Below are 12,993 nucleotides of genomic sequence, written 5' to 3' on the forward strand. Positions count from 1 at the left end.
TGAGGGGTATCTGATAGTCGATACACTTGACATTTCATTTATTCATATATTTAATTACGTTTACAAATCAACATTTCACTTACAAAAAAAAAACAATTATCAATATTGATATTATAGAAACATATTAAGATATTGATATAAATATTTAGAGTTTTAAGGCTCTAAAATATAATTATAATCAACATTTCACTTAAATAACACTTAACCTCCATCTGAAATCCAACTCATTTGGAATTTAATTACAAATTAAACACTTTTACAAATCAACATTTCACTTACAACCAAGAAAATAATTATTAGTAACAATAATTATAGAAAGATGTTAAGATATTGATGTAAATATTTAGAGTTATAGGTAGTTCTACGCTATAAATATAATCTCTACACTTGACATACATCTGAAATCCATCTCATTTTATCTGATATATAAGATATTATCTGATATTATCAGCACTGCATCCAGGGCTCTAGTAGTCCGGCTATAACCAGTTCATAGAACGTGACGCTTCTGGCTTGGACCACGGCCAACGAATACATGGCTCCCGGTGGCCGTCGGAGGGGCAGACGCAGGGATACTAATTGCAAGATCTCTCCATTCCCATCCGATTTGGATGCTCGAAATCTGGCAAACTCCACGAATCCCTGAACTCCTCGATAGATCAGCACCCTTATCCGGCAGCATCCCTCCACGAAGGCCAGCAGTGTCTCATCCCTGATCCTCAAAGTGACTAGTTCTCGTGCTCCTCGCTCGGCGGCCAGTGATTGAAAGAGGGAACCATTCACATGATGCAATTGGATGTGGGCGGCGGGCGCGGAGGAGGGCGTGGTGGGCGGTAGGCCATCCGCAGGTTGCAAAACGGTCAAGCGGGCGTAAAGGAGGCGGCCACGACTGGCGGGACCCACAATCAAGCGGATGGTGGAAACAGGTCGCCAGTCCGGCGGCAGAAACTGCTCTTCCCGGTTCGAAGAGGAGGCTGCCTCTGGGTTCTCCAGGTCCTCCTGCTCCTTGAGATCCTCCTTCAGCCTTCTCAATCTCTGGATAACAGCATGCAGCTTCTCATCATCATTATTATCATCTGATTCCTTGTTGGCCAACGTAAGAACATCCAATAGCGTTTGCTCTAGAATTATTTCTTGAAAGCGTGTTAGAGTATCATTATCCTGGTCATTCAATCCCCGCAGCTCCTGCAGCGTTGGCCAGATGAGCTGGGCACTCCGGGCGGCCAGCACTTTGGCCGGAGTATTCGGCAAAGGTAGAGTGTCTGTGTTCAGATGACGACGCAGGCTATGCAACTGATGCATTAGCTGGAGGAAATCCTCCACCAAGTGCTCGTCAAAAAGATCGCTCTCGGGAATACTCAACTGGGTGATGTTCACCTCCGCCTGCAGTTGGAATTCTAAGGAATCCAGCAGGCGTCTGCGCATCCTGGCGAGATCCAGGGGATTCGTTTCGTTCTCCTGCCACTGGGAACCCAACTGAGATTCAATAATGGGACGCTTTAGATACTTGATGGCCTGCTGGTATTCCCAACTGTGAATGGGTAAAGGTCGCTGCTCGTGCTGCTCCTTGAGATTCCTCAATGTGTCCTGGGGTATCTGCATTTTCTCTGTATTTATTGTCTTATTGACTTGCCAGCCACTTAAGAGAATGGGTTTCAATCCACTGCAATTCTTGGAGGCTTCATTATCATCATCCCGCAACTCATAGCTCGTCATGAAGGCAAACTCCTCCTCTTTCTGGGAACTGGAACTCAGAGCAACCACCTGGTCTATGGGTCCGCTCTGAAAGCCATCTGTTCGATCGAAAGAGGAACCATTCCATCGGTGAATGCGGGTCCAGCAGCCTTGCTCGTTAATCAACAGATAGGCTAGGCCTCCCGGCGCCTCCAAGGCAAAAATCCTACGTATATTCGGCTGATCCTTCGCCTGCTTCAGGGAGAAACTCTTGCGCAGCCTTTGCACCTGATAGGGCAGGAGAATCCGGGACAAACCCTCGCACAGCTCACGGTAGCTCTCCTCTGGAGTCTGGCGACGTGGTCGCAAATCATCATCATCCGAGGATTGCTTCACTTTCAGTTTATTTACGCGCCAATTGCCGGTGATCTCCTGCTGATCCCTGCCACGCGCCCACAGGCTTCCTTCGTACCAATCCTTGAAATCAAAGCCGTTTAGTTTCTGTTCGGCTTTTAGAAACGGAGCATGCAGGGTGGCAAAGTACAGCGGTGACTGGAGGAGCACTTGATCCTCATCCAAAGAGGCCACATCGCTGAGATTCAAGCCATTAACAGGAGAATTAATCTCCAGATTTCCGCCAACAAAAAGGCTACCCAAGAATAGAGGTGTCTCCACATGCTGCTCTTTCGTAGGATGAATCTGTAAAGAAACCGGGATTAATTGGTATACAAAAAGAGGGAGAGAATTCAAAGGGCAATTACCATCAAAGTGTTGGCATATTCCTCGGTTAGATTATGGCCATTAACCCTTCCATGGACCACCAACTGCCCGTCGAGTAGGAGTTCGTCTGCCTGGAGGGGATCACTTAGATGCTGCTCTGTGTAACGGGTGACCACTCGCGAAAGATTCACTTGATTGAGCTCCTCCACTTGCAATTCATTCCCATCCAGCGATCCCTTGGCAAAGGTCACTGAAAAACAAGAAAGGAAGTTAGCATTGCAGATCATTCCTACTAACTTACAAAAACATTAAATTTAGATTTACTTGCTTATATAATTATAAGCTATAAAAATGTTTCTGTTATGTATTTCATGGTATTTGTACTCTACGTTTTATAGCCTTTAAATTGGCTAGTCAATGTAATGAATGCTATGTGTAATACTAAAAAAAAAAAAAAAAACTAGCTTAAAAATTGAGAGGCTAGTTTACGTAGACACGAACTGACAAACGGACGGACCCTCTGCAAGGGTATAATAAAATAAGTTTTATATAATAAAATAAGTTTTTGGATGAGCGATACAAAGAAGAATCGTCGTGTGCCCAGTCTACTCACTTTTCTGCATTTGAATATCGCGATCCACACGAATCGTATCGCGGAGCCACTGACTCACATTGCAGCCATGGAGGAGATCTCCAGTGAGTACGAGACGATCTGCTTGCAGCTGATCCATTTTAACGGAGGATGCAAAGCGAACGGGGGTTTCTACAATAGCTTCCTCGGGCGAATCTACATAGATTAGGGATCCCAGGAGCTGATCCACATCGAGACCATTGAATCGATTGATGTAAGCTCCATCTTCGATGCGAATACGACCTGTAAAAGTTTTGTGGTCCTGCAAATGGGCACCGCCACTTGGCTGCTGCTTGAAGATCAGTTGATCGAAGAGCTCCCTAATAGGCTCCTCGCTGCGATTGCCCAAGTGGCCCAGCACCACCAGATTCTCCAGTCCATGATTTCCTCCCGGCAGTTCAATCAATCCACGATGAACGAATCTTTGGATAGTGGGATCCCAACGGAGGAGTTTCTCCAGTTCTCCGGTTACTCCGCCATCATTCAACTGCAGTTCCTCCACAAAGAGTCGTCCTAGGAGACGGACATTGCCTTCCAGCTTCAATGGACTCACTTTATTAGCCACCCGTTCGAAGGGAATCCCATTGAGGGCCGCCAATCGGAGATCTGCCACGTGAACGGGAGCCAAGAAGCTTTTGGTGCCCTCAATTATCATTACTTCCTGGCTATCCGAACGCAGCACGATGTCGTCTAGCAACTCGGGAAGCAGGCGATCGTTGTAGCTGCCCAGGATTCGTAGGTTTCCCTGGAACTGGGGAGCTTCGGCGAGAATCCAACGCGTCCTCAGTTCATTGGGTCTATCCAGCCACACCACCTGTCTTTGAAGTTCGTTGATATCCACTCCGTTTAGGGTTTCCACCTGGACTTCCCCGCTCACTTCGATGTGCTCCACTTGGAGGCGTCCCTGGAGAATCAGCAAGGGCAGCTCGTCCAGCTGCTGCAGGAAATCCAGCAAAAGGTTGGCCTTCAGGCCCTGTAACTTTTGCGTTTGAACTCCTCGTGGGAGAAACAGTTCCTGGACATGCACTTCACCCGACCAAGTGTGTGGTTGCTCCTGCAGTAAATCTCCCAAATTCTTGCCATTCAAGAGTCCATCACCAACTATATCATGATTGATTTGAGCTTGTCCTGCTAACAAGCGACTAAAGTTGGCTCCCTTGAGATGAAGCGGTTCATGGAGCCGCTGGTAGCCACTCGATAGAGGCACCTCGTTCAACCTGCTCTCCACCTGAAGGCGGGAGAATTCTGGAGGGGATTGGCCAACAAAACGCAGGCGAGTGAGGGGGGAAATCAGCGGCCCATTATTATGATCCAATCGCAGACTCTCGGCGAGCAGCTCTTCGATTCGAACGCCATCGTAGGCGAAACCCTCGGCAAGTTCCAGCTGATGAAAGTAGACATAGCCACCTAGTTGGCTGAGATTCCTTAGCGTTTGCTGCGTATGTTTGGTTACAAAATCATCGAGGGGAATCCCAGTGAGTCGCTGATCCGCCACATGGGCATCCACTGGCAATTGAAGCTGATCCACGTGCTTTCTTCCCCCCACAAGTAGTTCGTCGCCCGAATTCTGGGAACGCTGAACGAGATCGCCCAGCAGGGAGTCCAGGGTGTCGTTGTCCAGCCCACCAAGAAGTCGCACGGGACCGCGCACAAAAAGCTGATCGAAATGGCAGTCCGCTTGGATGAGACGCGATTCCAGCAGGGTGGGATTCAAGGGCGCCTCCTCGAACTGGCGGCCCTGGGCGCTGCCATTGAGCTGCAAAGCATTGGCAAGGGATTATTTTCAGGGTTCGAAAAATAACACACAAAGTTTTAAGTTCAAAAAAAGTTGTTGGCTTGTGTGTAAAAAATTGTATTCTACATATATTAGAAATATAAATAACACACACATGACATTTGTGTTATTTACACTACGTCTTATTAACACGACGAGTTTTTTACACAGCCTGTTTTTAACACAATGAGTTTTTGACATTAAAGTGTCAAAATTTTATGCTGAACTGAAAAATGCACGGTTTTCTAGAGTATAGGAATTCAAAACATATAAGATATCATGGCCCATAATAGTTTTTCATTTTCCCTTTGACTCGTTAATGTCAGTGAAATGTAATTTTCGTGTGCAAAAAAACACGTCGTGTCAATAACACATTGTGTAAAAAACACAAGTGAGCTGTGTGTGTTAACAATTATTTTTCACATTTTAAGACTTTTGTATTTGACACACATGTCAACAATTTTGCTCACACTGTAAAATAAGATTTTCATAGCAGGTATTTGCGACGCAAAGAAGAATCGACGTGTGCCTTATAGTCTCACCTCCAATTCCTCGGAAACCTCTAGATGCGAGAAAGTAACCCATCCCGGCCAGTCCTGCGAATCGCTGAGGGTGATGACATCCTGCGGATTCACGGCATTAATGGTTCCCGAAGTGTCCACGGCATTGACAGCTATAAAGGGGACTTATTAAGTGGATATTCTGTTTTCTATTTCAAAATACTCACAGAGCGTTTGGGTAAACTCCTTGGGCGCTTGCACAACACTCGTCTCGTTGCCCTGCGACCAGAGAAAGTCTCCTGGGAAGCTAAGATCGTTGAGAGAGTTGACATGAAGAACATCCTCAAATATGATGGGCTGTTGAAGATTATAGGAGGTTATTATTAACATAAGATGTGTTATAGAAACACTCACTCCCTCCACATTCAATTCAGGCAGCTTGAGCGGCTGATGACGCCACACTAGTTCCTGAAATAGTTGATTGCACGGCATTCCATTGATAAAGCTGCACTCCAAATCGCCAGTAAGATGCAGTGACTCATGGGATTCGCTACCTTCGACCAGGACAAGCTCCTCCTTAACGGCCTCTAGTAATTCCAGCTCCTGGACATTGAGGACACCTAGAGGCAACTCCAGCGAGGCATTCTGTATGTAAAAGGGCACATGATTGAGCCTCTCCAGGAGAAGATCCCCCGCCTCAATGGCCTCCACCTCCAGCTGCTCGTAGTGAAAGTTATAGAGCGAATCTGGTTGACGCTTAGTGCGCTTTTTGGAACTCAGTTCCTCGCTCAGCTGGAGAATCTGCGCGAGCAGCTCGTTCATATCCACAGCCAAATCTGCTCCTGTCCAGCGGGCTTCGTTCACAAAGAGCTCCTCAATGGTTCCTCCTTCGCTGATTACCAAGGGGGTTATAACTTCTTTATAGAGTTCATAACCCTCCTCTTCTGTTAAGAGTTCTTCTGCCAGTTTTAGTAGCTCCTCCTGTTCGTTGACCCACTGCTCCATGAACTCCTTGATCTCCAGCAGGTCCTGCGTCTCTGAATTCCTCGCCAGCAGCTGAGTTTCCAGCCGAAAGAGTCCCCTTCTGGGCACCAGCACATAAGGCGGTTGATCCACGGAACGACGGAGGAGGACAGACCCTAGGAGCCCATGCTCCCACTCCTGATCCAGCATGCAGCCTGCTCCAAAGGTCTCACCACACGAGGGAGGCAGGAGGCCCGCCTCGAAGGCCTCGCCCGTCCAGACGAGAACCTCCAGGACGAGCAGCGAGTGCGGATCGAAGACCACGCGATGCTGGACGAGCAGGAGGAGATCATCCCGGTAGCTGCGCACCGGAATGGGCAGAAAGTGCTCGACGAAGCCAAAGTTCTGGCCCAGGATGGTGCGTGGCACTAGATGACCCTGCACATAGACCAGGATCTGGGCCAGGATCCCGCCCAGCGCCAAATAGCTGCGTCCGCCCATTTGGAAGGCAGTGATGCCTGTCACCTCGGGTGCTCCAATCTTCTGGCGCAGTTGCAGGGGTTGCTCTGCGCTCCCGGAACTCCAATTCCAAACATATATGAATGCCTCATCCCTTTGGCCCACAGCCAGGAGGAGTTCCCTGCCCGTATCCATGATGGCCAGGTCGGTTATGATCTCCGCCAGCTGCAAACGCTGCGAAATCCAGAACTCCTGCGCCTTCAGATCATACGAATAAATGCTAAGTGTGTGCTCTGCAACGAGGGCAAGGAAATCCCTTCCCTCCCAGCTGAATCCCCGCAGCTGGGTGACCCTGGAGCCAGCTATTGGCCAATGCCAGAAGGTTTCCAGTCCAATAGTCTCGTTTAAACGCAGCCAAGTGAGCTGATCCTGTGAGGCCAACAGGAGGAGACCCTCGAATCCCAGCCAGGCGGTCACCGGAAGGGGATGCAGAAAGCTTTGCAGGATAGTCAAGTCTTCTTTGAGCACCAGGAAGCCGTCCTCCGATTGCTGACCCACTAGAAACTGGCTTCCATTGGCCTGCAAAGTGAGCCAGCGATCCACATCCATGGGCAGACTAAAGTTCTGCAGCTCCTCGATTCGCTGCAGGATCAGCATATCGCGGGTGCGCCTCTTGGACAGCTCCAAACGCTGCAGTTGCTCCAGATCTATGTGATTTAGGGAAGCTGCTTGGGATTCCACCACATTGGCCTCCGGATTCTCCTGACCAGCGGCACCTAAAAGTTCCTTTCGGGGATTAGCTAGTTTAGGCGTCTCCTTGGTGCTGCCCCTTTCCTTGAGCTGCGCCTCCAGCTGCACTACCTCCTGGTTTTGTCCCTGGTGAGCCACCGCCTGCTGAATCTCTTGGCGAATGGCGGCTGCTTGGCTCAGCGTGGATGGGTTCACCACCACTTTGGTGGCTTTTCCGGGGGGCGGATGACCAGATGGTTGGGTCCAACCAGGTGCCACCACCACTCCTGGCTGGGATTACAGATAAGGATTAGTTTTCTTTCATTATATATTATAATTTCAGTCAAAAATTTGTCCGTCCGTCTGTCCGTTTGTCCGTTTGTCCGTTTCTATGCGAACTAGTCTCTCAGTTTTCAAGCTATTGCGATTAAACTTTCCCAAAAGACTTATTTCTACTGCAGGTAGTACATATGCCGGATCGGACCACTATATCTTATGGCTACCATAGGAATAATCAAACAAATAATAGAAAAAACATAGTAACTTTTTAGGAAGTAGGAGTTTTTTGACAATTTAAGAACAACCTTTAAAATAGGCATGTCTGCAAGAGTATATAAACTTCGGCAGGCCAAAGTTCCTTCCTTTCTTGTTTTAAATTTCAATTTTTCTTACCGGAGCAACTGCATCGTCTTCTTCGAGAGCTTTTTCCAGTTCGCTACGCAGCTTGGCGACTTCGGCCTTTTTCTGTGCGGCACTGGTGGCACTGGCTATGGCTATTATTGCTGGCCAGAGCAGCAAATGCCAAATAAGCATTTTATTTATTAATAATAACAATTAACAAAAGAAAAAAGCAAAGAACACGTGAAATCAGAAAACTTTGAAATGTACCGTTTGAAAAACAGTGCTGCCAGATGGTCAGAAGGGCGGCCTTAGCCTAGACACCCACCCAGGCTATCGATATTTCCCAAAACCATCGGTATATCGATGGTTCTATCGACGCTTGGCCACCTCTAGTGCTCTTGGTGTTTTGAATTATCAATCGCCTTCCTCCATTCTCGTTCGTTGTTTTAAATTTCGGATGCGAGCGGACGTTTTTGAATGGCGCGCCGCGCGTTAAACATTAAGCAAATGTGTGTAAACAAAAGACGAGCTTGCAGTTAACTTAAAGAGTTTCAAGTGTAACAAACAAAAAGCAAGGCTTTTCTGGAGAGTAAAGCCGCGCACAAAAAAAAGTGAGTCCCTAGGGATAACGGTAGTTCCATCCTCTCTACACAAACTCTTCCGTCTTTTTTTTTTTTTTGCATTTTGCAAGTTTGTGAATTAGTTTGTGGCTCTTTTTTTGTTGTTGTTATTGTGCGGCGCCCGTTTGCTTTCGTTGGGCGTGCCAAAAAACCTGCATTTGGCGAAAAAGGGAGCAAAAAGGAGTTGCAGGAAGGAAGGAAAGAGAGAGCGAGAGAGCCTGCGGCCAAGTCCCGTTTTTCGCGGGGGTGCGCGATTAATGCACTTTTTGTGTTTATTTTGTGCTGTGTGTTGCAAATGCCAAATGGCAATTATCTTTATCTGCTTCGCCTCTTCGGTTTTCGGCCCTTATCACCGTTATCTCGCTGCAGCTCCTGTTTACCGTTACTGTGCTTGTGCGTGTGCGTGTGAAAAATCAATAAAATTCCCACTCCCCCAGTGCGTTGGTGTGTGTGCAGCAGCCGGCTGCCATCGCTCTCTCTCTCTCGCGAAGTCACAATTAAATAAATATCATACAAATCTCGTTAAATTATCCCTCAAGCGGTTTTAAAAATTAATAAAAACTGGATATAAGGGTGAAAAATATGTCGCTCGGTTTACTAAACGCTCTTATCTAAATCTGTTTGCACATACAGTGATGAACTTAATTCTTGGCACACTTGGCATCTTGGACTTTAGGTTCAATTTTCTCCGACTAATATATGAATAAAAAAATTTAAAAAAAATTGTTTATATAAAGGCCACATTTTACTGTTTAAATAATTTAGTTTCATATTTATATTTCTTAAGACTAATTTTTTAAAACTCAAAAACGAAAAAATGAGCCTATTCTGCCCGAACAAAATTCTTGGCACACTTGTGTTGTATTTAACTTTTTCGCTAAAACTTAACCGATTTGACTCATTTTTTTTGCTAAATCCGCTAGGCATCAGTTGTCTAGATGGCATAATGCTAAATTTGTATCCTTAAATCGTTAAAATAACTTAATTTTAACTAAAAACGGTTATACAAAAAGTATGTTAAATGCCAATACCCATATCTGTGCGAAAAACAATATTTTAAGGGCAGGATCAGGGTCAATCATATGCTAATACTAGGAAATATGAGCCCAGAAGTTGTTTTTACCATTCGGATCCATTTACGGCGTTTTAAAGGACTCTCACTGTGCCAAAATGCAAGGCACACATCCTGACCCATGGGTTTAAGAGGCCAGGGAAGCGAAAGAATCAAGAAAAAGGATAATGTCAACCCTTAGATTTTATAAGCACAGATCGAAGCTTAGGATAGGAAGGACTTTTACAAGGATATTCAACCAACGGATATTTTAAAGGCCCTGCAATGTGCCAACTAAATTTTTTTGCAGCTAGAAAAAATTAAGTGATTTCAAAGGCCACCAATATAACCATTTAGGATACAAGAAGGGATACTTTAGTATCCCAATCGGCTTTTTTAACCTTTTTACTTTATCAGGTGCTATACCAATCCTTTCCATAGACTTAAGGACTCGGAAAGTTGACCTTCAAAATAAATGAATATTTTCTAGCTGCAAAAAATGTAGTTGGCACATTGCAGGGCCTTTAAAATATCCGTTGGTTGAATATCCTTGTAAAAGTCCTTCCTATCCTAAGCTTCGATCTGTGCTTATAAAATCTAAGGGTTGACATTATCCTTTTTCTTGATTCTTTCGCTTCCCTGGCCTCTTAAACCCATGGGTCAGGATGTGTGCCTTGCATTTTGGCACAGTGAGAGTCCTTTAAAACGCCGTAAATGGATCCGAATGGTAAAAACAACTTCTGGGCTCATATTTCCTAGTATTAGCATATGATTGACCCTGATCCTGCCCTTAAAATATTGTTTTTCGCACAGATATGGGTATTGGCATTTAACATACTTTTTGTATAACCGTTTTTAGTTAAAATTAAGTTATTTTAACGATTTAAGGATACAAATTTAGCATTATGCCATCTAGACAACTGATGCCTAGCGGATTTAGCAAAAAAAATGAGTCAAATCGGTTAAGTTTTAGCGAAAAAGTTAAATACAACACAAGTGTGCCAAGAATTTTGTTCGGGCAGAATAGGCTCATTTTTTCGTTTTTGAGTTTTAAAAAATTAGTCTTAAGAAATATAAATATGAAACCAAATTATTTAAACATTAAAATGTGGCCTTTATATAAACAAATTTTTTTAAATTTTTTTTTCATATATTAGTCGGAGAAAATTGAACCTAAAGTCCAAGATGCCAAGTGTGCCAAGAATTAAGTTCATCACTGTATTTGTCGAAACTCTTGTCAAAGATCGCGAATTTCTCTCTCTCTTTCTCCCTTAGAAACTGTTCCTGCAGCAACAACTACAAAAACAACAACACGCAGCTGCTATTAATTTTGTTTGTTGTCAAAAAAGTAAAACTCGCGTGTTTAATTAGTCTAAAAAAAGAATGCTAATGAAACTTTGTTAGCTCGTTGTTGTTGTTCTATCACTCACACATTAAGATACACGAATAAGGGTTAAAGGAGGAGAGGAGAATGACAGATTAAGAACAAAAACAAATCGAGTGAGAAGCTGTGATAATATTAATATTCCCCTCTTATTGCATAATTTGGATTTTTCTCCTCCCACTCTTTTCTCCGTTTTGTTTTGCTTGTGTTCTTCGTTCCGCTTAAATTCCTGTTTTTCCTTTGCCCAATTTTGTGCATTTCTTTTTTAAGGGAATTAGGGAATTTTTTTGACAATGACTCACGTTTTTTTTTTGCCAAGTCTCATAAAAGCGTGACTCACGGCCATGACCCCGTGCAAAAGAGCCTGCCCCTCCCACTACCACCCACACGCGCCTCCTTTAAGTGCGTCCTTGAGATACAAATCTCTCTCGAGTGGGCACTTAACATGCAAGCGAGAGAGCAAGAGAGAGGGCTCCAACTCCTTTTTTTCTCTGTTTTTGGTTTTTGGCGCCTATGCCGTCACTTTGGGGCGTGGCTGGAGTTTTTTGGCTGATGATGAGCTCACACAGCAAGAAAGAGGGGATAAAAACAAAAGATTCGCAGAGGGGGAGAATCACGAACTTGACATTGAACTCGGCTCAAGATTTCGATCTGCACCCAAACTCCTTCTTGATCTTTTTTCTGAATCGAAAACTTACCAGATTGCAATATCGTCATTTATATCATTATATATTAATATATTATTCTTATATCATATCATCTTATTTTTCTTTCTTTTGGTGACTAATTTTTATACCCTTGCAGAGGGTATTTTAATTTTGGTCAGAATTATTTTTTTTCAAGAGATAATAAAAGTCGGAAAATATTCATATCAAGGAGCCTGAAAAAATATTATGTCATCTAAATTCCCGAAAACCAGATAAGCACAAGCACAAATCCCTAAAATGCGTTTCATATTAAAGTGTTTCCAAAAAACGAATTAGTCATATGAGTATGGTGATACAATTAATCAAATTTGAAACATTTCTTATATTTTTTTCAGTGATTAATACATATGTATATGAATCACAATCACAGAATATTATTCATGAAATGTATTTGCATCATATAATATACATAATCTAATTTAGCTAAACAAAAAGCATCAAAATTCCAGAACTACTGCCCAATTTAGAGGTACATTTCAGGGTATTCAAGATTCCTTTTGGCCGAGTCTATTTGTACATGCTGCATCCTTATAGTGCCGCCTCCTGTTTTTGCAAGCTGACAAAAAAAGAGGGGATTGTCCGCCTACCCAAAACTTAAAGGCAGCAGCCAAACTGAGTTCTAAAAGAGGTTGGTGCCCTTTTTGGGCTGCGCCTGCGCATTAAATTCCTTGGCGTCCTCTTTGTTCTCCTCATCCTCATCTTCAGAGCGTGCGTGGCGTTACGCTTTGCTGTTTAAAAAGAAGAAAAAAGCGGTAGGAGGTGGTCTCCATGGAGCAGGGGGCAGTAAATCCGCCTTTAAGTCGATCCGCGATGTCGAAAATCGAAGTCAAAGCTTATTTATCGCACTGAATTCGTTTTCATTTATGTTTTGAAAGAGGAGAGGAGTTGTAGGATTGCCATTTTTAGGTGTTTTTGTTTATGGGTTTGTTGACAACACGCCAAAAAACATTCCCATGCCGCTCGGATTCGGTGGAGATTCTAGCGAAATCAGAGCTGAAATCGGAGGAGTTTTGTGTACCATACCATGCACCCCACGATTCTGCTTAATTCTGTTCCCCAGCTTTTGCTTAGTTTGCCAAAAAGTAAGGAATTTAAACAGACGGTTGAAATAAATAATTACGCATTTTTCGGTTGTTCGATGATTTTGGTTCAACGGTTTC

The 12,993-nt window shown here is 44.2% G+C and overlaps 1 protein-coding gene across 1 annotated transcript; it reads right to left on the minus strand.

Moving 5' to 3' along the window:
• Window positions 1-21: 21 nt before the first annotated feature.
• On the minus strand, window positions 22-8,320 carry fs(1)N (female sterile (1) Nasrat). The gene is made up of 7 exons (XM_017143089.3): window positions 8,123-8,320; window positions 5,714-7,741; window positions 5,527-5,656; window positions 5,342-5,472; window positions 3,008-4,781; window positions 2,436-2,644; window positions 22-2,373 (listed from the first exon to the last, which is right to left on the minus strand). The coding sequence occupies exons 1-7, from the start codon at window positions 8,261-8,263 to the stop codon at window positions 448-450; spliced, it is 6,339 nt and encodes a 2,112-aa protein (XP_016998578.2). The 5' UTR covers window positions 8,264-8,320; the 3' UTR covers window positions 22-447.
• Between the last annotated feature and the right edge of the window lie 4,673 nt (window positions 8,321-12,993).

The sequence above is a fragment of the Drosophila takahashii genome, chromosome X, assembly GCF_030179915.1.
Source record: "Drosophila takahashii strain IR98-3 E-12201 chromosome X, DtakHiC1v2, whole genome shotgun sequence".
Taxonomy (NCBI): Eukaryota; Metazoa; Arthropoda; class Insecta; order Diptera; family Drosophilidae; genus Drosophila; species Drosophila takahashii.